Raw genomic sequence first — 23,489 nt, 5'->3', positions numbered from 1 at the left:
TCTTTAAGAAAAAATTAAAAAATTCCAAAAACATAGTGGGGCTTGAAGACTATTTAAATTTTTTAATGTTTAGTGTTTAAATAGCGTATGGATATGAGCTTTACTTGTTATTAAATATTCTTAAGTTATAAGCAGTACAATTTTGTTGATGTGTTGCTGAAAGATTAATTTAAAAAACAAGTGTATACAAAACCTGTAAAAAAATTTTTAAATACAAGTACAATTTTCTTAACAAATAATGATTTTATCGTGTTTTACTATTAAGGTTTTTAAATAGAGTAATAAAATTAGTTTTTTCCTTGCTGTTTTACATGTATATATAAGTTTTAGCTGTTATATACGTTTACTGTGTTTTTAATTCCCATATATATATTTATTTATTCATAAAGAAAAACTACTAAAGTTTTACTTTTAAACGTTTTAATAGTCGTAAGGTTAAAGTCAAATATATATTTTTAAATTTGTAGTTAGTTTTATTTACTCTGTCAATAAGATTGTAACAGCAATTTGAAAAAAATATCAAAATCCATTGTGAAATTTGTTTTCCTACTTATTTGAGAGTTGATTACTAATCATATTTTCTTTGTGCGTTAGAATAACATTTTTTTATATAAACAGACAATCTATTAGTTCAAAAACCGTTAATTCAAAAAACCGTTTATAACTGAACTTTTTTATTTGAAAAACAACAAATTTAAAAAAAGTATTTTTATTAAATTATCTAAATACAGTACAAGTGTAAACTTATTTAGATAACGCTAAATACTGCTTTAACTGCAGTTTGTAAAAATAACTTATAAAAACTTAAACTCTTAAATAGCTTTGACTAGCAAGCCTTACAAGCCGTATACGGTTTAAGAAATATAGTTTATTCAAGCTTTTTATAAAATTTGCAAGTCATGAATTAGAAGTGATCTAGTTTTCAATTTACTATTAAAAGATGGAAATTTAATGACTAGTATTCGATAACTTAAACATACCTATTTATATATAAATAAATTTAACAAATATGGTTTTTAAAAACTAAACAGAAAAACATGTCTTAAAATTAATTAAACGTTTAGTACCATTAAATATTTTAACGTTATAGAATAAAGTTTTTAATATTACCGGAAGGAAACTGAAGCCGGTCTGTATAAAAAGAATTTTATTAGTCAGTTTAATTTATAAATGCTTTATATTATCAAAACCTCAGAACGTTTTTAACGAAACTTATAAGCTTTAAAAAACGTGAGCTTGGTGTTAAACAAGAATTTATTTCTGGTTTTGACTCGCCAATTCCATCATAATCAATAACAAAATACCATGGCTTTTAAAGTAGTTCTAAAACAGGTTTTTCCAAATTCTTGTACCATTTTAAAACGTCTTATTAACCATAAAATGGTAAATTACATAATTTACAAGCATTTATCTCTATGAGTTTGCAAAAATTCCTTTCCAAATTACTCCAAAGTATTAATTAAAGATATCGTGATATTTCAATATCGTGTTATCCATAAACAGAAAAGCATCAATTTTTTGTAGTATAAAAGTTTTTTATGTGTAGCATCAAGATAAAGACAAAAACTACAAAGCACTATTGACATACCCAAGACGATTCGATAAGTTTAAATATCATAATGTGTTACTGTAACCAAAAAGCGGTTAACTATAAAATAAATTTTCAAGCATCTATCTCTGTTCGTGACTCGGCAAAAATTTATTTTTAAGTCATTACAAATTAAATACATAGCAAAATTCCAACATGGTTTCCTATTACAATATATGTAGACAAAAATCAAATGCCTTCAGGCAGATATTACGCTGCAATATAAGAAACAATTCGAAGCCGATATGCATCACTTTTTAAATTTCTGCAACAAAGACATGAAACTGTTAGTCGTACTTGTGTTAGCGTTTTTGGCTACGAGCGAAGGTAAGTCGGTTTTTATGCAAACTTATGTTATTCTATTAATAAAAATAAACAAATTGTTGATAGTAATAGCTACCAAAAAATAATTAGCATTAAACTTTAGTGTGGAACATTTATTTTTCGAAGCACGCTTTTTTTTAGCTTTGCCTTTTTTAACTTGTTAAGTGACTTTTAGGTTTTATAAACCGTTTGTATATAAAAAACTGTTTACAACGACATTTTCAAATTGAATTACAGTATTTGTTTTCCCGCTTTTATCGCACGGTTTCGATTTCGATTACTGACGTCAAGGCAAAACCTCTACAACGAACCAATTACCTCATCGTAAAACTTTCGGTTCAGTGGCAAAATTTTTTTCAGATAAAACATCAAGTCTTGTTTCAGTTTTGCTTATTTCTATTCTTTCACAACGTCATTTAAGTTTTATTATAAAAAACATTGAGCTTTTGTAGCTTGAATTTGTGACAAAACATCAGTACAGCTGCTAGTTTTGAGTTTTAGTTTTATTCAACATGTCTATTCTTTCCAGGTTGTCACAATAGCTGTAGACAGTTTTCTTGTAGTAAACCTCAGTCTTGGAAGCAAGAAGTCATAAGTCAGCTCAAGCAGCACGGAATTGGAAATAATATCATCAATTGTGTTTTAAAAAAAGTAATTCATTGATTTTTATTGTTTTTAAATATTAAGTTTGAATATATAAAGTTATATTTTTAAACTAACTTGTAACCTAACTAAAACGGAATTATAAATTTTATTATCAGTTGCGTTATTAAAAAAGTGAATTTTTGAATAGTTTAAGATAAAATATCTCAATGAGAGTTTCACTTTCATAACTTAATTATAAACACCGTGTTTTAAAATATGTGAATAGAATACACGTAATAAAAAATGTTGTTATTAGTTGTGTTATTAAAAATTATTATTGATGTTTTTGAAATGAAACATGACTATAAAGGCTTCATTTCTATAACTTAATTGTAAAAATTGTTTTTTTTTTAATGTGAGCAAGAAAGGTATTAACTGTTTTGTGTATGTTTGCACACACAATCATTTTCTATAGCAGGTTTTGAAGCTGTTTATTAAGAACTTAAACAATTAGTCATAAAAACAGTTAATATTTATGTTTCAAAAAGCTTTTTAAAAAATTATTAATTTATAAAGAATGTATATTAAACTTAATAGCTGTCTACACTGGACTTTTTTTTACCATAGGAGGCTTTACACCTGTATATATACATAACAGAAATAACTAATTTAGTTTAAAAGTGTTATGATATTAAATAACTTTTATTACTTTAAATTGGCTGTAAGTGGAGAAATACAAAATAATTTTAGATGAATTAGCAGTAATTGTTTTCCCAAATATATGTTAATCAAAAAAATCACTCACAAACTTCTATGTTTTTTTTAAACTAACTGATTGAAAAAAAAAATTGCTTACTCTTTTATATTGAAATGATTAGCTAGATGTTAAACTCGAATGTGCGTAAACCGCGTTTCAAATTCAAACAACCATTAAAAACACTTAACGTGATGTATCATAAAACTTTTGTTAATAGCTCGGACTACAAGACACAGTCGGCGTCAGCTTACAAGCAAAGTCGCACAACCCCGGGCCAAGCACTTTTAGAAGATACAAAAGAGCTTTATACAATCCGAGCAACTCAGACCATTGCCAAGGAAAGTGGCTTCCAGTATGTGTGCACGTGAAGGTTAGTAAGATAAAAAACAAATATTATAGTTTACAAACAGCTTAACGGCTAAAAAATTTTCTCTCGAACTAAATGATACTTATGTTTTGTACTGTGTCGTGTGAACAAATATAAAAGCTAGTTTTCAGCTTTGAGCTATTTTTTGTTTATGATAAATGTTGGTAGCTTACATTTAAAAATGTTAAAAGCAAACAAAAAGGCGTTACTAATGCAATGTTCTTCAGTAAAAACTATATCTAAACACTTAGATATTAAAATAAATAGTTTAAAAATATCTACTGTAACTCTTAATCAGGTCAGTCTTTTACACACAAGGGATCAATTTTATATTTATGACAAATGTTCTTTTATAGCTACCGTAACTTCTTTGTCAAACTAAATATTTAAACTGCTACTTTGATAAAACTTAAACGATTATTGAAAAGCATCGTCAAAATTCAAGTCTATTTCACGTTCTTAATTTTTCTAATACAACTCCCAACTTTTGTTGTATTGAATAAGTTACTTTCAAAATATAAATACGCCTAGTTTGTTTATTTTAGCCTTACATAATTTAATGACCTTTGGTCTAAAGCATAAAAAATATTGAGCTGATGTGAAAAGATTAAATTAATTACATTTGTCATGCAAAAGCTAGTTTTATGAAATTCAGTGGCTCTATTAAGTTTTAAACATGAACAAAAAATTAGTTTAATTAAATAATAACTATAATACTCTAAAAATATACACAGTAAAGTATATATGTATATATATTTTTAAAAAGTACTTTTATTATCTGCTGACTTAAAACCTTAAATAATTTTTAAAACTTTTCAATAAAAACTTTTCGATATGGTTATTTCTGATAGTTTTAGTTTTTATGACATTAAAAAATATATAAAAAATAACATTTGTTTATGTTGTGGTTCTTAATGATTATAAAAAGCAGCACATATCTGCAATATAAAATCAATTTTCTTACGTAGAAAGTTTCACAATTTTTAGTAACTGTCTTAACTAAATACATTAATTGTTTAAACATTGTTTTTTAAGTTTCAATACTTATATGTTAAATATGTATTGATAAATGGTATTATAGTTGATTTAAAACCATTACTTTTTCAGACTTGCCAAAGAGAACTGATGACCCAATATTCCGTGCACCATTCACTTGGATACAATTAAAATTATAAGTTTTTGGATGTATATGTAAATTATATATGATGTTTTGTAAACTGAATAACATACATTTGTGACTGATGTTTTTGTAAGAATAAACTATAGTTTCATTAATGTTTTGTTGTTATTTAATAAAAATATCCTTAATTAACTTATTTAAAAATCTAAATTTTTTAGTTAAATTTTTTTAAAGTTCATAATATAACATGGTTAAGAATTTATGTTGTAAACACAAACGTTTAATTTGTGGAAGAGACACAGTAAAAACTATTTTTCACAGATAACTTCTTTAAAATAGAAGTTTATTAACGTAATCGCATTTTTAACTTTTTTTTTTCTTTTAGAAAAGTTTAAAACTTCAATACTAATATATTGTTACAAAATGATAATAACATTAACATTTACAAAATACAAAATATACACCCAACGACATTTTATTGCGACATTTTTTTTTCGTTCTAATATTATTAGTGAATTTGTCTGCTTAATGAACCATAATAAGATTTAACCCAGGTGGAATATGTTTTAGTATTAAATTGCCAAGATTTTTTAAAGTTAAAAAAAAAAACTTGAACAAGCTTAAAACAAAATATTTCAACTTAATTGTTTGAAATTTTTATAAAAACAAATATTACAAGAAAGCAATTCAAAATCGACAACTTTGGCTATTTCGGAGAATGCTAGTTCATAACTATTTTTTTTTATCAAATTAATTTAAACAAAAACATAATTCTTTAACTACAGACTCAAGTTGAGACATATTATACAGAAAATTCAAAATATGCTGAGTATTTTAGTTACACGTAAAAATTTAATTTTGTTACATATATTTTTCTAACTGTAATTCGTTTTTGCTTGAATTAAAAAAAAAAAATTAACGAGCAAAAAGTTTAAAACAAAACTAAAAAGAAGCTGTTCGTTTTATAACAGACTGATTTCTTTACGTACAGTCTGTACTATATCTATAAGTTTACAAAATATAAAGAAATTGTATATCAAACAGATTTTTAAAAATTAATATGTTTTTTAAGCAAATAGACTGGAAAAAATAAAAAAATATTTTAACGTTTTTAACATAAACTCAAAAAAAAAACCTCCCTTAAAACTTTGTAATGTTCTAACGCTTTTTAACAACTGTTATGTATTGTATACTGGGAAATATTTTAACAACTTTAACAAAGAATAGGTACTTATTTTTCAGTTACTTTTAATATACTAGTAATAAATGACATCAAACAGCTTTTTAACAAATACAAGTAGTATTTCGAACGCGAGGAGTAATGTTTAAAAATGTGGTATTAGACAAGGTTATATAGTTTATGAAAAGACCTTTCAGTTGTAGACTCATACATAATAACATAATATATACCATTCGATTTTTTTTTATACTGTTTTATTGTTTACTTAGTTTTATACCTGAACAACAAGTACAGTGCTTATTCATTTATCCGGACTTCACTTATCTGGACGCTCACTTATCCGGACAGTTTCGGTCAGAAGAAAATTCAAAAAGTTTTCATTAGTAAACACAAAAGTTCATTCAAAAATTTTCATAAATTTTTAAATTCCATGAGTTTTCTGCTGAAAAACGTGGAAAAACTATAAAACAAACATCTATTATTTCTTATTTTAGTTAAACTTCCAATAAAAACTAGTTTGTTAGGAGTGATATGTTTCCGTTAAATTGACTTAAACTTGGTCAAAGTTTCTCGTTTTCTTTCTGTCTGTTTTTTTTTCTTTGTTTCAAAAGGTTTTTTATTATTTAAAAAGATATTTTACATTGTTTTTTGTTTTTAAAGATAATCTTAATTTATATTTTCTCTTAAACAAAAATTAATATTTTTAAAAATTAATATTTAGTGCAGTTGGATTGCAAATGATAAATTTTACTTGTTTTACCCTCAAAAAACGTATATAGTCGCAAAGGGTTAGTAAGTCTGATGTTTTTCTTCCTTAGTAAAAATTAATTAATTAACCTTAACTTAAGCTTTTATTATTTATCATTTTATTATATACTACTCACAACTACTATGTATTTCTTTTCACCATAACACTTTTATTATGCATTGCATTATATGCAGCAGTTATATTATTATATGTAAAATTAGAATTTTTCTACTTATCCGGAATTTTTGTTGTCCGGACATGTTTACAGAAAAATTTTGCCCAACGTGTCCGGATAAGTGTTAAGCACTGTATTTAATATAATAAAACTTCTTGGCTATGTATTCTGGACATTGGTTTTATTTTTACGTTGGTTTTTTAGTTTTATTTTTAGTATAGTTTATACTGTTAGCTAAAGATGTTAAACGGTTACGTTAAAAGTAAAAATGAGAATATTTTCAAAGTCCTAATCCTAAATATGTTTCTATTTTATTTTTAACATAAATTGAACATATCAAATTTTTTTTGTCCGAAAACATTTCTTTATTATTATTATTAAAATAAAAACAAGACTTAGAAAAAAATTATAATTATAGATCAATAATTTTTAAAGTGTAATTATTCTTTTTGTTATCATAGTGGTGCTTAAAATGATGTTTAGAGGTTCAGGGTAGGTGTCAGAAAAGCACAGCGTCACTTTAGCACGGGGTGACACTTTAGCACGGTGTGACACTTTAGCACGGCGTCACTTTAGCACGGAGTGGCACTTTAGCACGGAGTGACACTTTAGCACGGCGTCACTTTAGCACGGAGTGTCACTTTAGCACGTGATGACACTTTAGCACGGCGTCACTTTAGCACGGAGTGTCACTTTAGCACGGGATGACACTTTAGCACGGCGTCTCTTTAGCACGGGGTGACACTTTAGCACGGCGTCACTTTAGCACGGAGTGTCACTTTAGCACGGCTTCACTTTAGCACGGGGTGATACTTTAACACGGAGTGTAACTTTATCACTGATTGATTCTTTTGCACAAAATGATTCTTAAGCACGGAGTGACACTTAAGCGCCATCGATAGTTTTAAGTAACTTAATCAAATACGTGTAAAGTTTGTATTTAATAAAACGTTTAAAAATTAATTTATATAACCAGCATGCTGTTAATTATGCAATTTAGGCACTTTAAAGTGTGATTTCAAGAAAGAGTGTGTCTTCCAAAATTATTTTTAATAGAAATATTATTTAAGTAAGATGTAAATTGTAAGACAAAGTTTGGCAGTCTTTTCGAACTATATTTAGAAAAATCATTTGTAGGTAGCAAAACGTTAGAAAACATCTTTAGTGGCCTGTATTTTTTAAGAAAAACTATACTTATTAACAAAAATAAGTACTGAAAAACAAGAAGTTGGTAAATTAAATGGTAACTAGTTTTAAAAATCCTTAATTACATAAATGTTCTTATACTGTATTATTTTTTACTTCTGTTAATAAAATAGTTATACTTTACTTACATTTTATTTAATTACTTTGCTCAGCTGACATGGTTAAAATAACTTTATTTATGTAAAACAATAATAAAAAATTTATGCATAGCACTAAATTTTATTATAAAAACGAACACAAACGAAATTTACAAATTTATACATTTAATCTATATCAAAATTGTATTGAATACCGCGTAGGTATTCAAGTATATTATTATTTTCATTAAAACTTGACACCAGATAAAACAGACGCTGATCTGCTTGTCTGAACCTTATTCTTTTGGGATCTGGTTTTATCCCTGCCAGAAGGTGTTCTAGTCCCATATCCCGAGAATTCTGAGTCGTTTTCAGAATATTTATAAAACTCCACAGATTGGGATGGTTTCCATTTAATACTGCGTACAAAGCTCGATGCGCTGCTTCCGCAATATTGTTCGTTCGATCACTTTTTGTAAGTACTCGTTCGTACTGACTCCACAAAGGAATTGGAAACAATGGCTCACCTCTAGCACCTTTAAGTTTAATTTTTTTAACCTCAAGTTTATGTACATTTCAAAATATAAACTCATAATTTAAATTCAAAAAGTTACGCTTAAATTTTAAATAAATATACCAATCAAACATTAACAAATAAAATGTTTAATTTTGATATTTACAATTTTATTCTAACAAACTAAAAACAAATTTAAATAGGCAATAAATTAAAGTGTACTTAACATTAACACAAACTTTTAAATGTATTTAACCTTCAACATAGTAGTGTCGAAACCACTCCAGAACTGTCACTAGTTCTTCAGAAATGTTAGCAATTAAAGCCTCTAAACCAGGGGTCGGCAGGCAGTTGGTGCTCGCGGGCCAAATTTCAAGTTTTCAAAGTCTTCGCGGGCCGCAGTTTTATTTTAGTGACATTTGAATAATATTTTGCTTTTAGTCTTACTAGAGAAAGTTTTACTTTTATTCACTTTGACATTTCAAATTACTTTTAGATATACAGAGAATGTCTATTTAAATCATAAATACTTTATAGAATAAAATTTACATTCACTAATGTACTTAAGCCTTAATAAACTATGTACTTTCTTAAAGACTAATAGGTTAATCTTAATGTTTTGTAATTTTACTTATAACCTAACTCTGTATAAAAATTCGAGCTTAAAAATATTTTAGAGGTCACTTTTATGCCTTGTTTGTACTATTAACCCTTTTTTCATGTTTTTAAAAATATTTATTTAAAAAAAAAAAAATTGCGTCTAAAACGGTTTACACTCTTTAAAAACTTCAGTAATGAATTAACTAAATAAATCTAATACCTATTTGTTATGTAAATACCTAAAACACATTTTTAACATGATTAACTCTCAAATACTTAAATAAAATACCTTATTAGTAATTAATTAGTATTTTACATGGTTGCCACTTTAACAGCAAAATGTCTAAGTTATATCAAACCAGCCAAGTTAATTAAAAGTTGAAAAAGCATAAAACTTAATGTTAATCAAGCTTAATTACCTAAATAAATATCATCATTATAAAAAAGTACACAATATGTAAGAAGACAAGAAAGAAAATACAATTAGTAAACTACATTACGGTTGTAAAAACCATTCTGAGAATTCAAAGTGTTTAAAATAAAAGTTACACACACACCTGAGTCTTAAAAAAATGTCTTAAACAGGTCTAACCTAGTCTGTATTCTTCAAACTTTTAAACTAGCCTGCTTGTTTGGCAACCCTGTTTAAATGAAAGTTCACAAAATAAATAAATAACGAAGTTTTTTAACAGTGAATTAAATATAAATCAAAAAAAAGTATTATAAGTCAGTTTCAATGGACAATTACGGTTTATTAAACACTGTTAACAAAAGTATAAAAGCTTATTAAGCCTTTAATGAAGAAGAATAACTAATTTTTTATTAAGAATTATAGCAATTCTTTATCTGCAATAAAAATCTTGCATTTGAAAAGAGTAAATGTGAAATATAAGACGAGCTATAAGAATTGAAAAATGTTATTTAGGAGTTATTGCCACAGTTGCCAGAATTTTATAGCTATTTTTGCCCTTATATAATTTTCAATGAAAACTTGACATACAAAATATTTTAACCGTTTGGTATCTCACAAGAGCTAAGTTTGACTTACTTTGAATATTAATGAATGCTTAGCTTACTATTAAAAAGTTATAGTATAGTGCTTTTCTCACAAATTTAAAGTTTATGAAAGTAAACTTTTTCATGACTAAATACTTAAACTAAAGCCTTTGCATCAGAGCAGAGCAACTTCCTATACTGTTTTTTAGGTGATTCAAAAGCTACTTTCAAAATTTATAATTTTTTGTTTATAAAACTAATAATTATTTCTAAATGGAGAATTTTGTGAGTTCGCACATTCGGTTAAATGTGCAAGTTATGAGTTTGCACTGCTGCTTAAGTTTGCATTTTAAGAAATTGTGTTAATAGTATTTTTTCTTATTTTTGCTAAGTAAATTAAACTTGAAAACTTTTTTTTAAATGTATTTATTTTAAATTCATTAACTTCTATTTAATATACTTGAACGAAATATATTAAAAAATATTATGATACAATGCAAAAACTACATTAACACTAAATGGTCTAATCAACAAAAACCATTCGCTAGTTTGCAGTTTTAGCGATATTTTAAAACTAAAGTTATATAAGTAATCAATACTTATGCTTTTAAAAACAAAAAATTCCCTAAATACTTTTGTTTCTTTATTAAAAACTTACCTTATTTGTAATAAATATTGCATTCAATGTTTACATTTTTATCAATACCTAAACTATTTTACATTACCTTTAACATTTATAAGCTCTCAGTAAAAAAAAAATAAGGCTTTTTCATAATTAACATTTTTATAACATGTAAAAGTCATGTAAAAGTTTTAAATGGTTAACTTTTAAAAAAATTGTAAATTAACCCTACAGACAGTAAAATATATTTAACAACAACAGTATACATAGAAGAATTTTTATTTAAATTTAAGCTGGTCTTATAATATTTTTTGTTCATCATAACAATGAAAAATATAAGGATTAAAGCTATTGAAAAAGAAAATAGATACTTTTATTGGTACTTATTAAAACTGAATCATAGAAAATAGAATTTCCGATTAACGGTTATTTTTTATTGATTATTTTTTAGATTTGAAAAAAAAAATTCAAATGGTATAAGTTAATCTACAAAAACGCTTTAAAAAGAATAATAAAAACTAAAGCTTTTTTACAAATAAAAATCAAAGAAAAAGTAAATGTCAATATATAAACTGAAAAAGTTAAGAAACAGTTTATTATTTGTAACTTAGCAAAACTAAAAGTGTGAATACACCCTAAAAACAGTAAAATCTATTTATTAATGAAAGATACATATAAGCTTTATTCTTAATTTGAAGCTGGTCTTATAATCCTTTATGTTCATCATAAAAATGAGAAAACATATGGATTAAAGCTATTTAAAAAATTACTTACATTGGTATTTATTAAAATTATTTAAAACATATATATGGTATTTACATTCTTGTTCTAATAGTTTTATGTCATTAGCTAAGTGAAAATTAAAAAAAGATCAAACAACATCAGTAAATATACTTTGAAATGTAAAAAAGTTGATTAGGAGAAGTATCTACACTGGTATTCATAATAGTTAAATTTTAATCAAAATGTAGAGCTTAAAATTATAGTTTTAAAAATTGAATTAAAAACTTTCAGTGTGTAATAAAATAACTAACTTTTATCCATACTTTTAAAAATAAATAAAATCGTTGGGAAGATATGGCTTAAATACTTTTTACACTCATATAAAATTGAATATCAAAAACTACAACATTAATTGAAAGATTACACACTTAACCTCCAATGTACAAGGTAAAAAAATAATTAGTTTAAAGCGTTCATATATTACCAATGATGTAACAAAAAACAGAGATTTAAAAAAAAACAAATTTAATATTAAATGTTTTAAAACATTACATGAGCTTACTTATATACAATAATTAACAATAAGCTATGTTCCTTTAATCTAATTAATTTAAAATTTACTACACAACATTTTTGATCATATAGTATATATGAATTCCGTTTTAGAAGTTTTTTTTTTTCTGAGATTAAAAAAATTAAACTACATGTTTCAAATAACTTACTACAATACAACTTTCAAATAAGTTTTAAATAACTAAGCTTTTAAAATGCATTTTATATTGCAAGCTTGAGTAATTTTGTTTGTTCTACATAAATATGAAAATCAATTAAAACAAAACATTTTGAAATCAATTTTTAAACATAAACTTATCTAAATGTAGTTTAATAAAAATAAGTATAAAAAAACACTAAATAATAACCTTTTTGTCGATATTTAAGTTGACTTAAAAAGTAAAGAAACTTTTAATGCAATCAAAAACTAAATTGCTTTAAACAGTTACTTTTTTTTAGAGTCACCTACTTCTTTAAAAAAGCTTAAAGTAGCATCAAAGTTAAAAGAAAATTCACACAAGAAGGAACTTTCTTTTGAAAATTTTACCTTTTCAACATAAAATTATATAAAAATGTTCGTTAAAATGTTATATGTTTGATTTGTTATTAACATGTAGAAAACAAAAACAGCAAAAATATATCTTTTTGTTCAATTTAAAGTAGATTAACACACTCTTATAGTTTAATACAACAAAAAAATAGAATTAAACAGGAGATTTTAAGCACATTTTAAGTTAAAAAGCAATACTTTATCTAATTGTTAAGACTTTTACACAAATCAGTGATTGATAAAACTATAATTCAAATAAAATGATAAAACAATAGAGGAACATGTTCTTTGTTTAAAAATAAATTAAGTTTAACTTTTTAGAAAAAAAACTGTGAGTGATAAAACTACAAATATGTACTAAACTAATAAATAAAAAACATCTCTTAAAAGTTTTCATTTCCTAAAAACTCAGATGAAATAAAACACTAAGAACAAACTATTTCAATATATCAAGCATACCTAGCTCTGAAGTTTGTGATTTTACACTTAAATCTTAATAAAGATTGCAAAACCTCTAGGAAACACAACAACTTGTTCATAATAATACATACTGTTATCTTAAATTACAAGACATGTATAAAGGTAATTTAAAATTTTTTACAGAGTTTAAAATTTCAGCTTAACCATTAAAAAATGCTTTTAGCATTAAAACATATTCTAAAAAAACAAGTTTCAAACCTCTTGAATTATATTATTGGGTAGTTGAAGCATCTAATGTGGGTCTGCTGTTTTTTGAATTGAAATTTTTAATTTCGGACAAAGAAGCTAATTTGAGGTTTCTATCCAACCACTTTCATTGGTAGTATTTTTCATATCAACCTACAGAATATAAAAAGTAGTTATGCTCCCTTTAATATATATATACTGGTTATGAAAAGTGCATGAACAAGGGCATTCAAGTAGACCTACCAAAGTCAAAAATAAAAGTCAAGCTATATACAGTTTATTCATACAATTTTTGAACTTGTGATTAAAGAGATTTTGATAATAATGTTTAAATGTTCGAGATGATCAACAGAACTAGAATTGACTATTTTCTAAAACTATTTCATAAGAAAAGCGTTACAATTTATATGTATAATTTTTGTAGCTTGTTTTACTTAATTTGCTTTAAACAACTTTTACTGCTTTTTAATTTTGGGTAAATTTACAATTTATAATAACAAGCGTTTTTTGTAAAAAAAAACTGTTACTTGGTTAAACCCATTTATATTACAAAAGACTCTAAAAGTAATTTTCAAAATGATTACAAATAAATAATAATTATATATAATATTATTACAAATTTATAAATTAAAAACTGAAAAATTAAATATGAAAGTAAAACCTTTCTACTAAATAACTAGAAGAACTTAATTAAATTCTAAAAAAAATAACTCTTTGCAAGCAGAACCAATATTACATAATGTTAATAAATTTGGTATACAAAAAACAGTTACAACTTTTGAATGCTTACCAAAATAGCTGATTTCGCCAGCCTTAACAGTAGCCTTGTCAACAAAAAGGAAATTATAAGTCATCTCCAATTTTCTTTTTGAGTAATCCTTGAACATGGACCAAAGGTCATGTTTTATTACAGCTGTGCACTCGGAACGCCTCAAACGAGCAGCTTGTACTTTATCATCAAATATTTAAGCAAGCAGCTGCTTATGCCCAGTATTGCCTCAAGCATCTTAGCTCGAGTTTTAACATGCATTACAGCTATTGTGAATGATGAGGGAGCCTGAAGTAGATTTGTTTTTAAGCCTCCACTACAAATAATTGATTGATTATAATTTCAGAAATCTACTTAAATTCTCTTTATTAAAATTAAAAAAAGTCATACTACAAAAACTTTTGTGAAAAAGTCTTAGAGGCCAAAAAAAATCAGTAAGTTTAAAAAATGATCTTTGCTCTTTTTCCAAGTATACTTATAATTTAGTTAATTTAAATTTAACTTACTTTTTTGAATTTAGTTTTTATATTCTAAGTTTAATTAATTTTGTGTTTACAAACTAAGCAACAATTACAACACTGTTACATAATTAATTTACAAAAATATTTTTAGAGTACTTCAAAGTTTCTGTAGGGTGAGGTTTGATTCACATTTAATAAACTTTTAATAAATAAAAATTCATATATGTCGAATGAACACTCATAGTTAATAACACCATATTACAGAAGGCGCATTCAACTAACGCAGTTTTACAAATGTACAAAAAATAACTTTAAATAATAGCTATATTTTTATGAAATGTTTTTAGCTCAAATTAATTAAAACTACCATTTGTTAAATGCTGGCTACTTATAGCATGGTTGCATTAGAGTAAAACTTTTAGTATTTCGGTAATATTTAAAACCCATCAATTATTTTGTAAAAATAAATAAATTACATATATAATCTGTCCATACTATTTATAGGTTTTGTTTATGTCTGTATAGTTTATTGTTATGTTTATTATATTCTATAACTTTTACTTAGAAAAATAAGTGAACAAACTAAAAAGCATATAGAAATTTATCAAACTATACAAATATCTGCTGAAAAGTATGCATGCAGTTATAAAAATTAAAACAAAACATTCATGCTCATGCATTTCTTTTTTATCAACATTTATTTCATAAAAACCTGCTTGCTTTTGATGTAACAATCAAGATTTAAAAAAATATTTTAAGAATTTAAACAAATTGTAACATTTCATAGCATAACATTTGTTTCAAATCAACCTGCTTGCTTTTAATGTATCAATTATTTTTTCTTTAAAAAATTTAGTTTTTTTTTTACAAGAATTTAAACAAGTAGAGCAACAAAAAACAACATGTAATTCATAAACAAATTTAACAGGGAAGCTGAATATTGACATATTTGATATACGTTCTGAGTACAGATATTGAAAGTACACAGTCTAGTTTTAGACTAAAGTTAAGGTTAAAAACTGTGTTAAGTAGTATAACAACATTAAAAAGATACAGTTAAGCTACTTCAAATGTGTTAAAAAAAAATTATGAGAGATTATTCATGTCAAACCAAAATTTTATTACTTAATATGTAAAAATTGTTAACAATTACAGGTTTTCTAGTAATTTGTTTTGAATATTCAAGGTTTTTCCAGGATTCTAGATTTTTTTACCACTCTGTAAAAAGTTTATCTTTATGTTTTACATATTTTCTATAATAATTCATTAGTTGGGTCTGTTTTACATTCCATACCACTTGTTAAAATATTTTTAATAAACAGGGTAGCCAGTGATTAAAATAAAAAATTCTTCCTGGTTATCTGATTTCGTTCTACATTTTAGTTTTTAAGTACAAGTTTAGTTGTTTTTTTAAGTATAAAATTAAACTAAAGGTAAAAAATAATGAAAAGATACTATACAGCTACTTGATATAATGGGTTTTTTATTAAACAAAAATATGAAAAATATTTAAACATATTATCAGTATATAATAGTTCATTTTATAAAGAACTTATTTAAATTTTTAGTTTAAAATTCAAGGTAAAATGGGGAACTAAATAAGTTTTCTTTTAAAAATTTTTGAGAAAATTTTATAAAGTGTGTTGTACCTTTATACAGGGTTGCCACTTGTTTTTAATTTTTTTTTCCAGGTTTTCCAAATTTCTTCCAGGTTTTTAAAATTAAACACTTTTAGTTTTAAGTTAATTTTTATATAAGAAACTGTGTTAAATAGTATAAAAACTTTGAAAAAAAACTGTAAAGTTACTCTAAATGTGTATTTTAATAAAAAAAATTTTGATGATGACAAAAAAAATTTACTTATATGATAGATTTTTTGTGTCAAACTGAAATTTTACTACTGAATATTTCAAAATTATGAAAAATTACAGGTTTTTCCAGGTTTTTTAATCAAAATTACAGGTTTTTCCAGGTTTTTTTCAAAATTTCTCAAATTCCAGGTTTTTCCAGGTTATTTTTGCCTAAATTGTCCAATTCCAGGTTATTCCAGGTATAGTGGCAACCCTGTTTATAATCAAATTGAAAAATATTTCAAAAAACAGTATAAAATTAAGTGCAGGAGCACAAATATATAAAACCAATATAATATGACAAAGTGTTAGTAGCCTCCTAAAACAGATCAAACTTATTTTTAGTCTGGAACTATTTAAAAAATCATCAAAGTAAATTGTATATATAAAAATATAACAACTAGTCCAACACTATGCAAAATTAAATCTATTGTTTTAATCAATATTTTCCAATCACCATATAAAACAACAAACCGAACAAAACAGTTGCAAATGTTTCAAAATGACATTAAAAAATCTAGAAGTGATTTTTGTAATTATTTTGAAAATAATTTAAGGGCATGGGGCATATAATCATAAAACACTTTTTTTCACAATTTGATCTTATTTTATATATTTTTACTAAGCTACAAAATGCTTTTTACAGCTTTTAAAAATTCAAAATAACTTTTGAGATATAGCCAGTCAAAGTAAGAGGCAAAAATAGGTTCCTTACAGGAGTTGCAGACTAAAACTGCAAAAATAGATTATTTCACTAAAAATTTATCTTCTCCTCCGTTTTTTGAGATTAGGTATTTTAAAAGTCTGGGCCAGAGAGAACCTTGTATACACTAAACACATTTAACTTTGATTATAAAAACTAAAATGTGCAATATTGTATCTACAGGTAGAATTTAAAAAACAAATTTACCACTTCTGTATCAAAACAGATCCTTTCTATTTTTTTTATAAAAATATCCTTTAAAGATTATCCTTTTGAAACAGTTAGTATTTTATAATCTTAAACTAATATATCTACCAAAAATTCAACTTCACAAAATTCATACAAATTTTGTCTTAAATATAAGTCCATTAGCAACCAGAGAAAAAGCACATTTTCAATTTATAACTTAAAATTTATTAAAAAAAGAAAAAGAAAACATGTGAGGCTCACAACTAAGGTCAATGGATTGGTGTGCAGAAGGACCTTTCAGTCATGGGCTGCGCACCATTTGCTTGTGACTAATACTTTGAGCTAAATTTAAAAACAATAATAATAAGTAAAAAATAACCAAAAAACTTAACAACTATTTATACAAACAATAAAAAAAATGGAAAGCACTTTTTTAACTTATTACTGCCAAAATTGACCGTGGAAACTATAGTCTACCATGGGCTCCGCCCACACTGTCTCCTACCCTAAATTTTGATTTTTACATCATTTAAATTTTACTTTTTCCTTTCTACAAGAGCAACCAAAAAATGCAATAAATAACTCAAAAATAAATAAAAGGAAAGAATTAGTAAATTCACTACAATAAAATGTTTAGTATAATCATAATACTTAAGAGCACCATGTATTTCAAATATTGTCTAGAAAAATGTTGTATATGTATGTAGGTAAAAATTTTAAATATTTGCTTAACTGTTTTATTGATTTATAAACTTGTTTTATTGAATAAAACAATTAACATGTCCAACCAGCATAAAGTTTGTTTTAATTTAAGTAAATTAAATGAAAAACGTAAAAAAATGTCTAAGTGCAAAAAAGAGTTAAAAAATTTGCTTTTTCACATTGCTATGTTTACTTATAGAACAATATTCTGGAAATTTTAGTTTGAAGTTTATAAAGTTAATTTTTAAGATATAATATGTATAAAATGAAATTATAAAATACTTTCTATCAAAAGGAATAGACATTTTTTTAACTAATATACTATGAATTGAGCTGTTTGATTTTTTCTATATGGTTAATAAATATCAGTCTCAAACTCTACTCCTTATTTTATTCAAACAATGAAATTATTTTAATTATCTTAAACTAACAAACAAGATTATTATCAACTTAACCTTTTTAATGACAGTTTTTAATAAGATTTCTAAATATTTTTTAAAAAAAGAACTGATTGTAATAATTTTACTTTTATCATTCAACAAGCTTAAAGCTAAAATTTAAGTTAATTTAAAACTTATTTTGACAAAAAATTTCATTTTCAAACATTAATTTCAGTTTACTAATTATTTATGCTGTTTTACTCTTTATTAAAGGTTACTTTAGAGCAAGAAGCTATTACTAGATGAGCTAAATGTTTGAGTCACCAGAATTTAAAAATTTTAAAGCTTTTAAAAAAGGGGGTTTTATTTATTCTAAAAGCAATTTTTTTATCAAAACGGCAATATTTTTTTCCATAAGCTTATAGTGTAAAATCACTTATCGCAATTATTTAAGGGCTAAAAGCTAATTTATTACCACCTTCCAAAAAAGCAATTTTTTTACTAAGATTTATAGCTTTATAGCTACTTATGGTAACTGTGGTTATTGCAAGAAACGAAAAAAAAAGAAAATCGCTTAAGTCAGTTCCAACAAAGCACATGATTATCTTCAGTACCTACAGACTGATTGAAGAAAAAGTTAAGGCAAATTATAAAGTAGCAAAACTAATTACTAAAAAGAAGATACCGTTTAGAATTCCAATTTTCTTAAAGAGTTTATATTGACGGTAGTATAAGATATTGTTTATTTCTTTACTGACAACAAAAGTCGTGTTTAAGAAATGCCTGAAGATTATAAAGCAGCATAAATTAAACTAGGACTTTAATCAATCTGTTAAGATGAGAGCACTGATAAAACATATATTGTTATCTGAGAATTTTTATTTGAGTTGATTCTACTAATTTTGAAATTTTAGAAGAATTTCTAGGTTTAGTTCCAATGCAAAGCAATAGGTAAATAGATTTTAAAAGCAAAGGTGCAATGCACCAATATAAAGTTTGTGAAAGTAAAACTGTTACATTCTTTTTCTTCTGTTTTCAGTATAAAATTAAACTAAAGGTAAAAAAAAATATTTTAAACATTGTATCAATTTCAAAAAGATGCTCTCAATCTACTTTAAATGTGGTTTTTAATAAAAATATTTATATGGTAAATTTTTGTTTCAAATCAAAATTTCATTACTTTACATGTAAAAATTGTTTGAAATTCCAGGTTTTTCAAAAGTTCTCAAATTCAAACTTTTTTCAGATTATTTCAGTATAAATTTTCAGATTCCAAGATTTACCGGACTCAAGTTTTTTGGCAACACTGATTATTCACACTTATATACAGTAGTATAAACAATATTTCAGAATTTATTAGCTGTAAGATTAAAAATCTAACATATATTGTAATTTAAACCAACACTGTGTATTGACAAAAACATACATCATAATTTTAGTTTGCCATTCTTTAAAGAAAAAATGCCAGCCTTAGTGACAAAAAACTAGCCTGATATTTTCGTGTATAAAAAGCAATTTAAGTAAATAATTGGAAAAAAAACTTAATTGGCCTGAGATTTAAAGTCTTCAAATGGTCATAGTCTAAGTTTGTAGCAATGATTAGTTATTTATAGAATTGAATTTGAACTTATTTGATTCACAATGTACAAGCTTAAAAAATTTACCATCCTTGAATCTAGCTTGTATTAAATTGGTAGTTTCAAAAAACAGCAATTGTTTATATTATTATACAATGCATAACAATTAACTTCATTTGCCTAAAAACATTGTTTGAAAAATAAAAATGTGTCCATAACAAAAACTATTTTAACTTGTGTCATATATATTGTTTTAAATGTTTTTGAACACACTTAGAAATTACATTTAGATACAATAATGTTAGACATTTATGCATAAACTAAACTTAATCTAACTTAAGCAGTTAATAAAAAGTGGTTTAAAATATGAGCGTAAATGTACACTTGTGTGCAATGGAATTAATTTTAAGTGAAAAAAACTACTAAAAAATCGAAACGTGTTAAAACCAAAATCAATAAATCTTATTTCTTATTATTATGTTATATAAAACGTATTTGTGTAAACTTAAATATAATATTTAGTAATAATACATCTATAAAATAAGGTATAAAATATATTTATAATGAATATTTAAACTGTAAAGAAATGCTATTTTATTTAATTACTGTGCATTACTTTTGTGCAAAATGAAAAACATTTGCATTTGGTTTATTTACTAAGTAGCTATTATATAACTGACTTACTAAATCTAAGCACTCTTTACACTCTTTTTTCAAATAACTACTTGCTGTTGTAAGAAGAAAGCTATTATGAAAATGAGAAAATACCCTGTTCTAAAGCTAATCTGTTTTTTTTTTCACATTTTTAAGCTAATACAGTAAAGTCTTTTTATTATTTAAAAATTTTTATACATGAACTTAAAACGAAATAAAACAAAACCAAATTACCAGTAAAAATTTAACTTAAAACATATTGTTGCTCAGCGGGCCACATTAATATGCTCGCGGGCCACAAAAATTTCTTTCGCGGGCCGCATTCCATTCAAAAAAAAAACGTGCTCGCGGGCCGCAGATTTATCCTTCGAGGGCCGCAATTGGCCCGCGGGCCGCAGTTTGCCGACCCCTGCTCTAAACCGTCAACAACTTTCTCTGTGGGTAAAAATGCTAATGACAGAATCATTTTTGCATCTCTTGCAAAATTAGAATCTGTTTGAAACCTAAAAAAAATGTAAGCTAGTTATTTGAATAATTAAAATAGTTGTGTTTATTTTTAAAGTGAAAACATATGCGCTTTTAGTTTATATTTGTTGGTAAAATGACTAAAAACCTATCCTATCTATTTGAAATGAATTAGTTGACCGTAGTGTTTTAATAATAATATCTTAAAAAAAAAAAGCTCTTGTTGTGGTAAAATAGATAGTATATGTAAATTGTAACCTTGATTGAAGACCGGACCTTTGCAATTTTCTTAAAAAATTTTGACCTAAATCAAAAAGGCACCCTCTAACATTACAGCTTGGAAACTCATTCTGATTCATACAAAATTACATTTAGCTAAATTTATTACAATAAGCTTTACAGTTAATATTACTTACTTTTACGGCATTTATTAATCCGAGCTCAAAATCGCAGGAAACGGCCGATGGTTGAATACCATGAATGATATTTTTAATCATTTGAAACATTGCGATGTAAGGGACTTCCCCAGCAATTGTAATTTATTCTTTAACACTTGAGGCGGTGGAACTCATTCAAACTATAAAATAAACACACCAAGGATGAACTTTTAAAACATTATGCTAAAACTTAAATGTTTTTAAACTTTGTGTGTGCTCAAAATAATATAAATAAAAACATTTTCAAACTTAAAATTTAAAAAAACTGACACTTACCAAAATATGTTAATGCTATAAATAGTGCATTAAATTTCGTTGAAATCTTAGATTAATCTAAAGTTTATTTAGTTTTAATAACTCTTTACGTCTGTGATGTAACTTAAGCAAGAAAATAAATTGTACAAAAGAACTAAAATTGAAACATTTAACAAAATAATTTAAGTGGTTTCTTATTTTATTTTTCGAGTCCACAGTCAGACTTGTCAAAGTTTCTTTATTATATTTTTTCTTTAAATGACTTTTAAATAGTTATTAATTTAGAAAGTAGAATGATCAAATTAAGTTTGTTTACTTATATTTTTGTGTTAACAACTGTTCTTTCACCCTATTTTTTTAATAGTCGGTAAGTTTATGTTGTTAAATTTTTTAGACCTTACATTTAAATTATGTTCAAACTTTTTTTTAATAAAAAGCTTAAAATAAATAAATACTGCAACGGCTTTGCGTCGATTAGCGGGGAAAATTACTTTTCTTTTTATTGGGTTCATTTTATTGTACTGTTTTGGCAGTAACTTGTTGCCGTTGTTATGAGCTCATTTTGGCTGTGCTTTTGCACAGTTAACTTGACGCCATTATTATCTTGCTCAGTTGTTCAAGAATTTAGTTTAAACGAAAATTTTGTGTTCTGTTTCTTTGATTCGGTATTTCGATTAGTTGGCATTCATGTTCTTTAGTTTTTTATCAACTTTATGTTTCGCAGTTTATTAATTGTAAATACACCATTTCCTTGACTCGATTTTATTACAACTAGTCTAAATTTAAATAGTTAACTGTTTTTTAAATCCTTTTTAATAAACAATAGTTCGTTTAGCACCTATAAAATATTAAGTTAATAGTAAAAGTTTAATTCGGATTTAATACATCGACTTTATTAACGTGTCAACTTAATTTAAAAGTAACTTAAGAAACTATCTACGACCTATCTTATAATAACGTGTTAAGTCAGTTAAACGCTAAACCCGCATATATAAAAGTAACAATATCGGCAGATGGTAAAATGCAAACATGAGTACAAACACTTTTGAAACAATCGGCTTAAAATAATCAAATAAAAATTTTACTGATCAAACTTCAAATTGTACTATTTCTTAAAATTTAAAAGAATAGAAAACCTAAATAGACAGAGAAAATTGTAAAATAGTTTTATTTACTTTTGTTGCAGTCTATATATAAATTTTACACATTTACACTTTTATTTAAGGTATTTATTAATATACTAGTATTTATTAGTATTTACACTTTACTTACTGAAGTTAAATTAAGCTATATTCTTATTAAATAACGTTATAAAAAACCTTGAGCTCGTATATGTTGCTAGGTTTAAACAAGTAGTTTTACGTTTAAAATATGATAGTAAATATTTAAATACGTTAGTTAAAATATCTTAATAAAATGATTTGATAGAATTCTTTAAATTATTTTTGTATTGTTATTATTAAGTTGAGGTTTGCCATAGAGTAACTAGTGTAATTCTATATTAAATACAAAGTTTTAGTTGAAGCTTTAACTTGAAACATATTAAAAGCTTGTAGTATTATGTTGCATAGTTTATTTTTATATTTTTCAACATAACATATAAGCATAAACAAATGTGTCATTCCATGCTAAAATGACGCCGTGCGAAAGTGTTACTCCGTGCTAAAGTCACCCCGTGCTTAAGTGACGCCGTGCTA

General features: G+C 25.2%; 1 protein-coding gene across 1 annotated transcript; it reads left to right on the top strand.

Moving 5' to 3' along the window:
* Positions 1–1,854: 1,854 nt before the first annotated feature.
* Positions 1,855–4,863, top strand: LOC145844589 (uncharacterized). Its single transcript, XM_082951987.1, has 4 exons — positions 1,855–1,915; positions 2,442–2,563; positions 3,472–3,624; positions 4,729–4,863. The coding sequence occupies exons 1-4, from the start codon at positions 1,867–1,869 to the stop codon at positions 4,786–4,788; spliced, it is 384 nt and encodes a 127-aa protein (XP_082808113.1). The 5' UTR covers positions 1,855–1,866; the 3' UTR covers positions 4,789–4,863.
* The last annotated feature ends 18,626 nt before the right edge of the window (positions 4,864–23,489 follow it).

This window comes from Thalia democratica, chromosome 9 (assembly GCF_965202585.1).
Source record: "Thalia democratica chromosome 9, ktThaDemo2.hap1.1, whole genome shotgun sequence".
NCBI lineage: Eukaryota > Metazoa > Chordata > Thaliacea > Salpida > Salpidae > Thalia > Thalia democratica.
The sequence above is the reverse complement of the archived record's forward strand: the minus strand, read 5'-3'. Positions and strand labels throughout refer to the sequence as shown.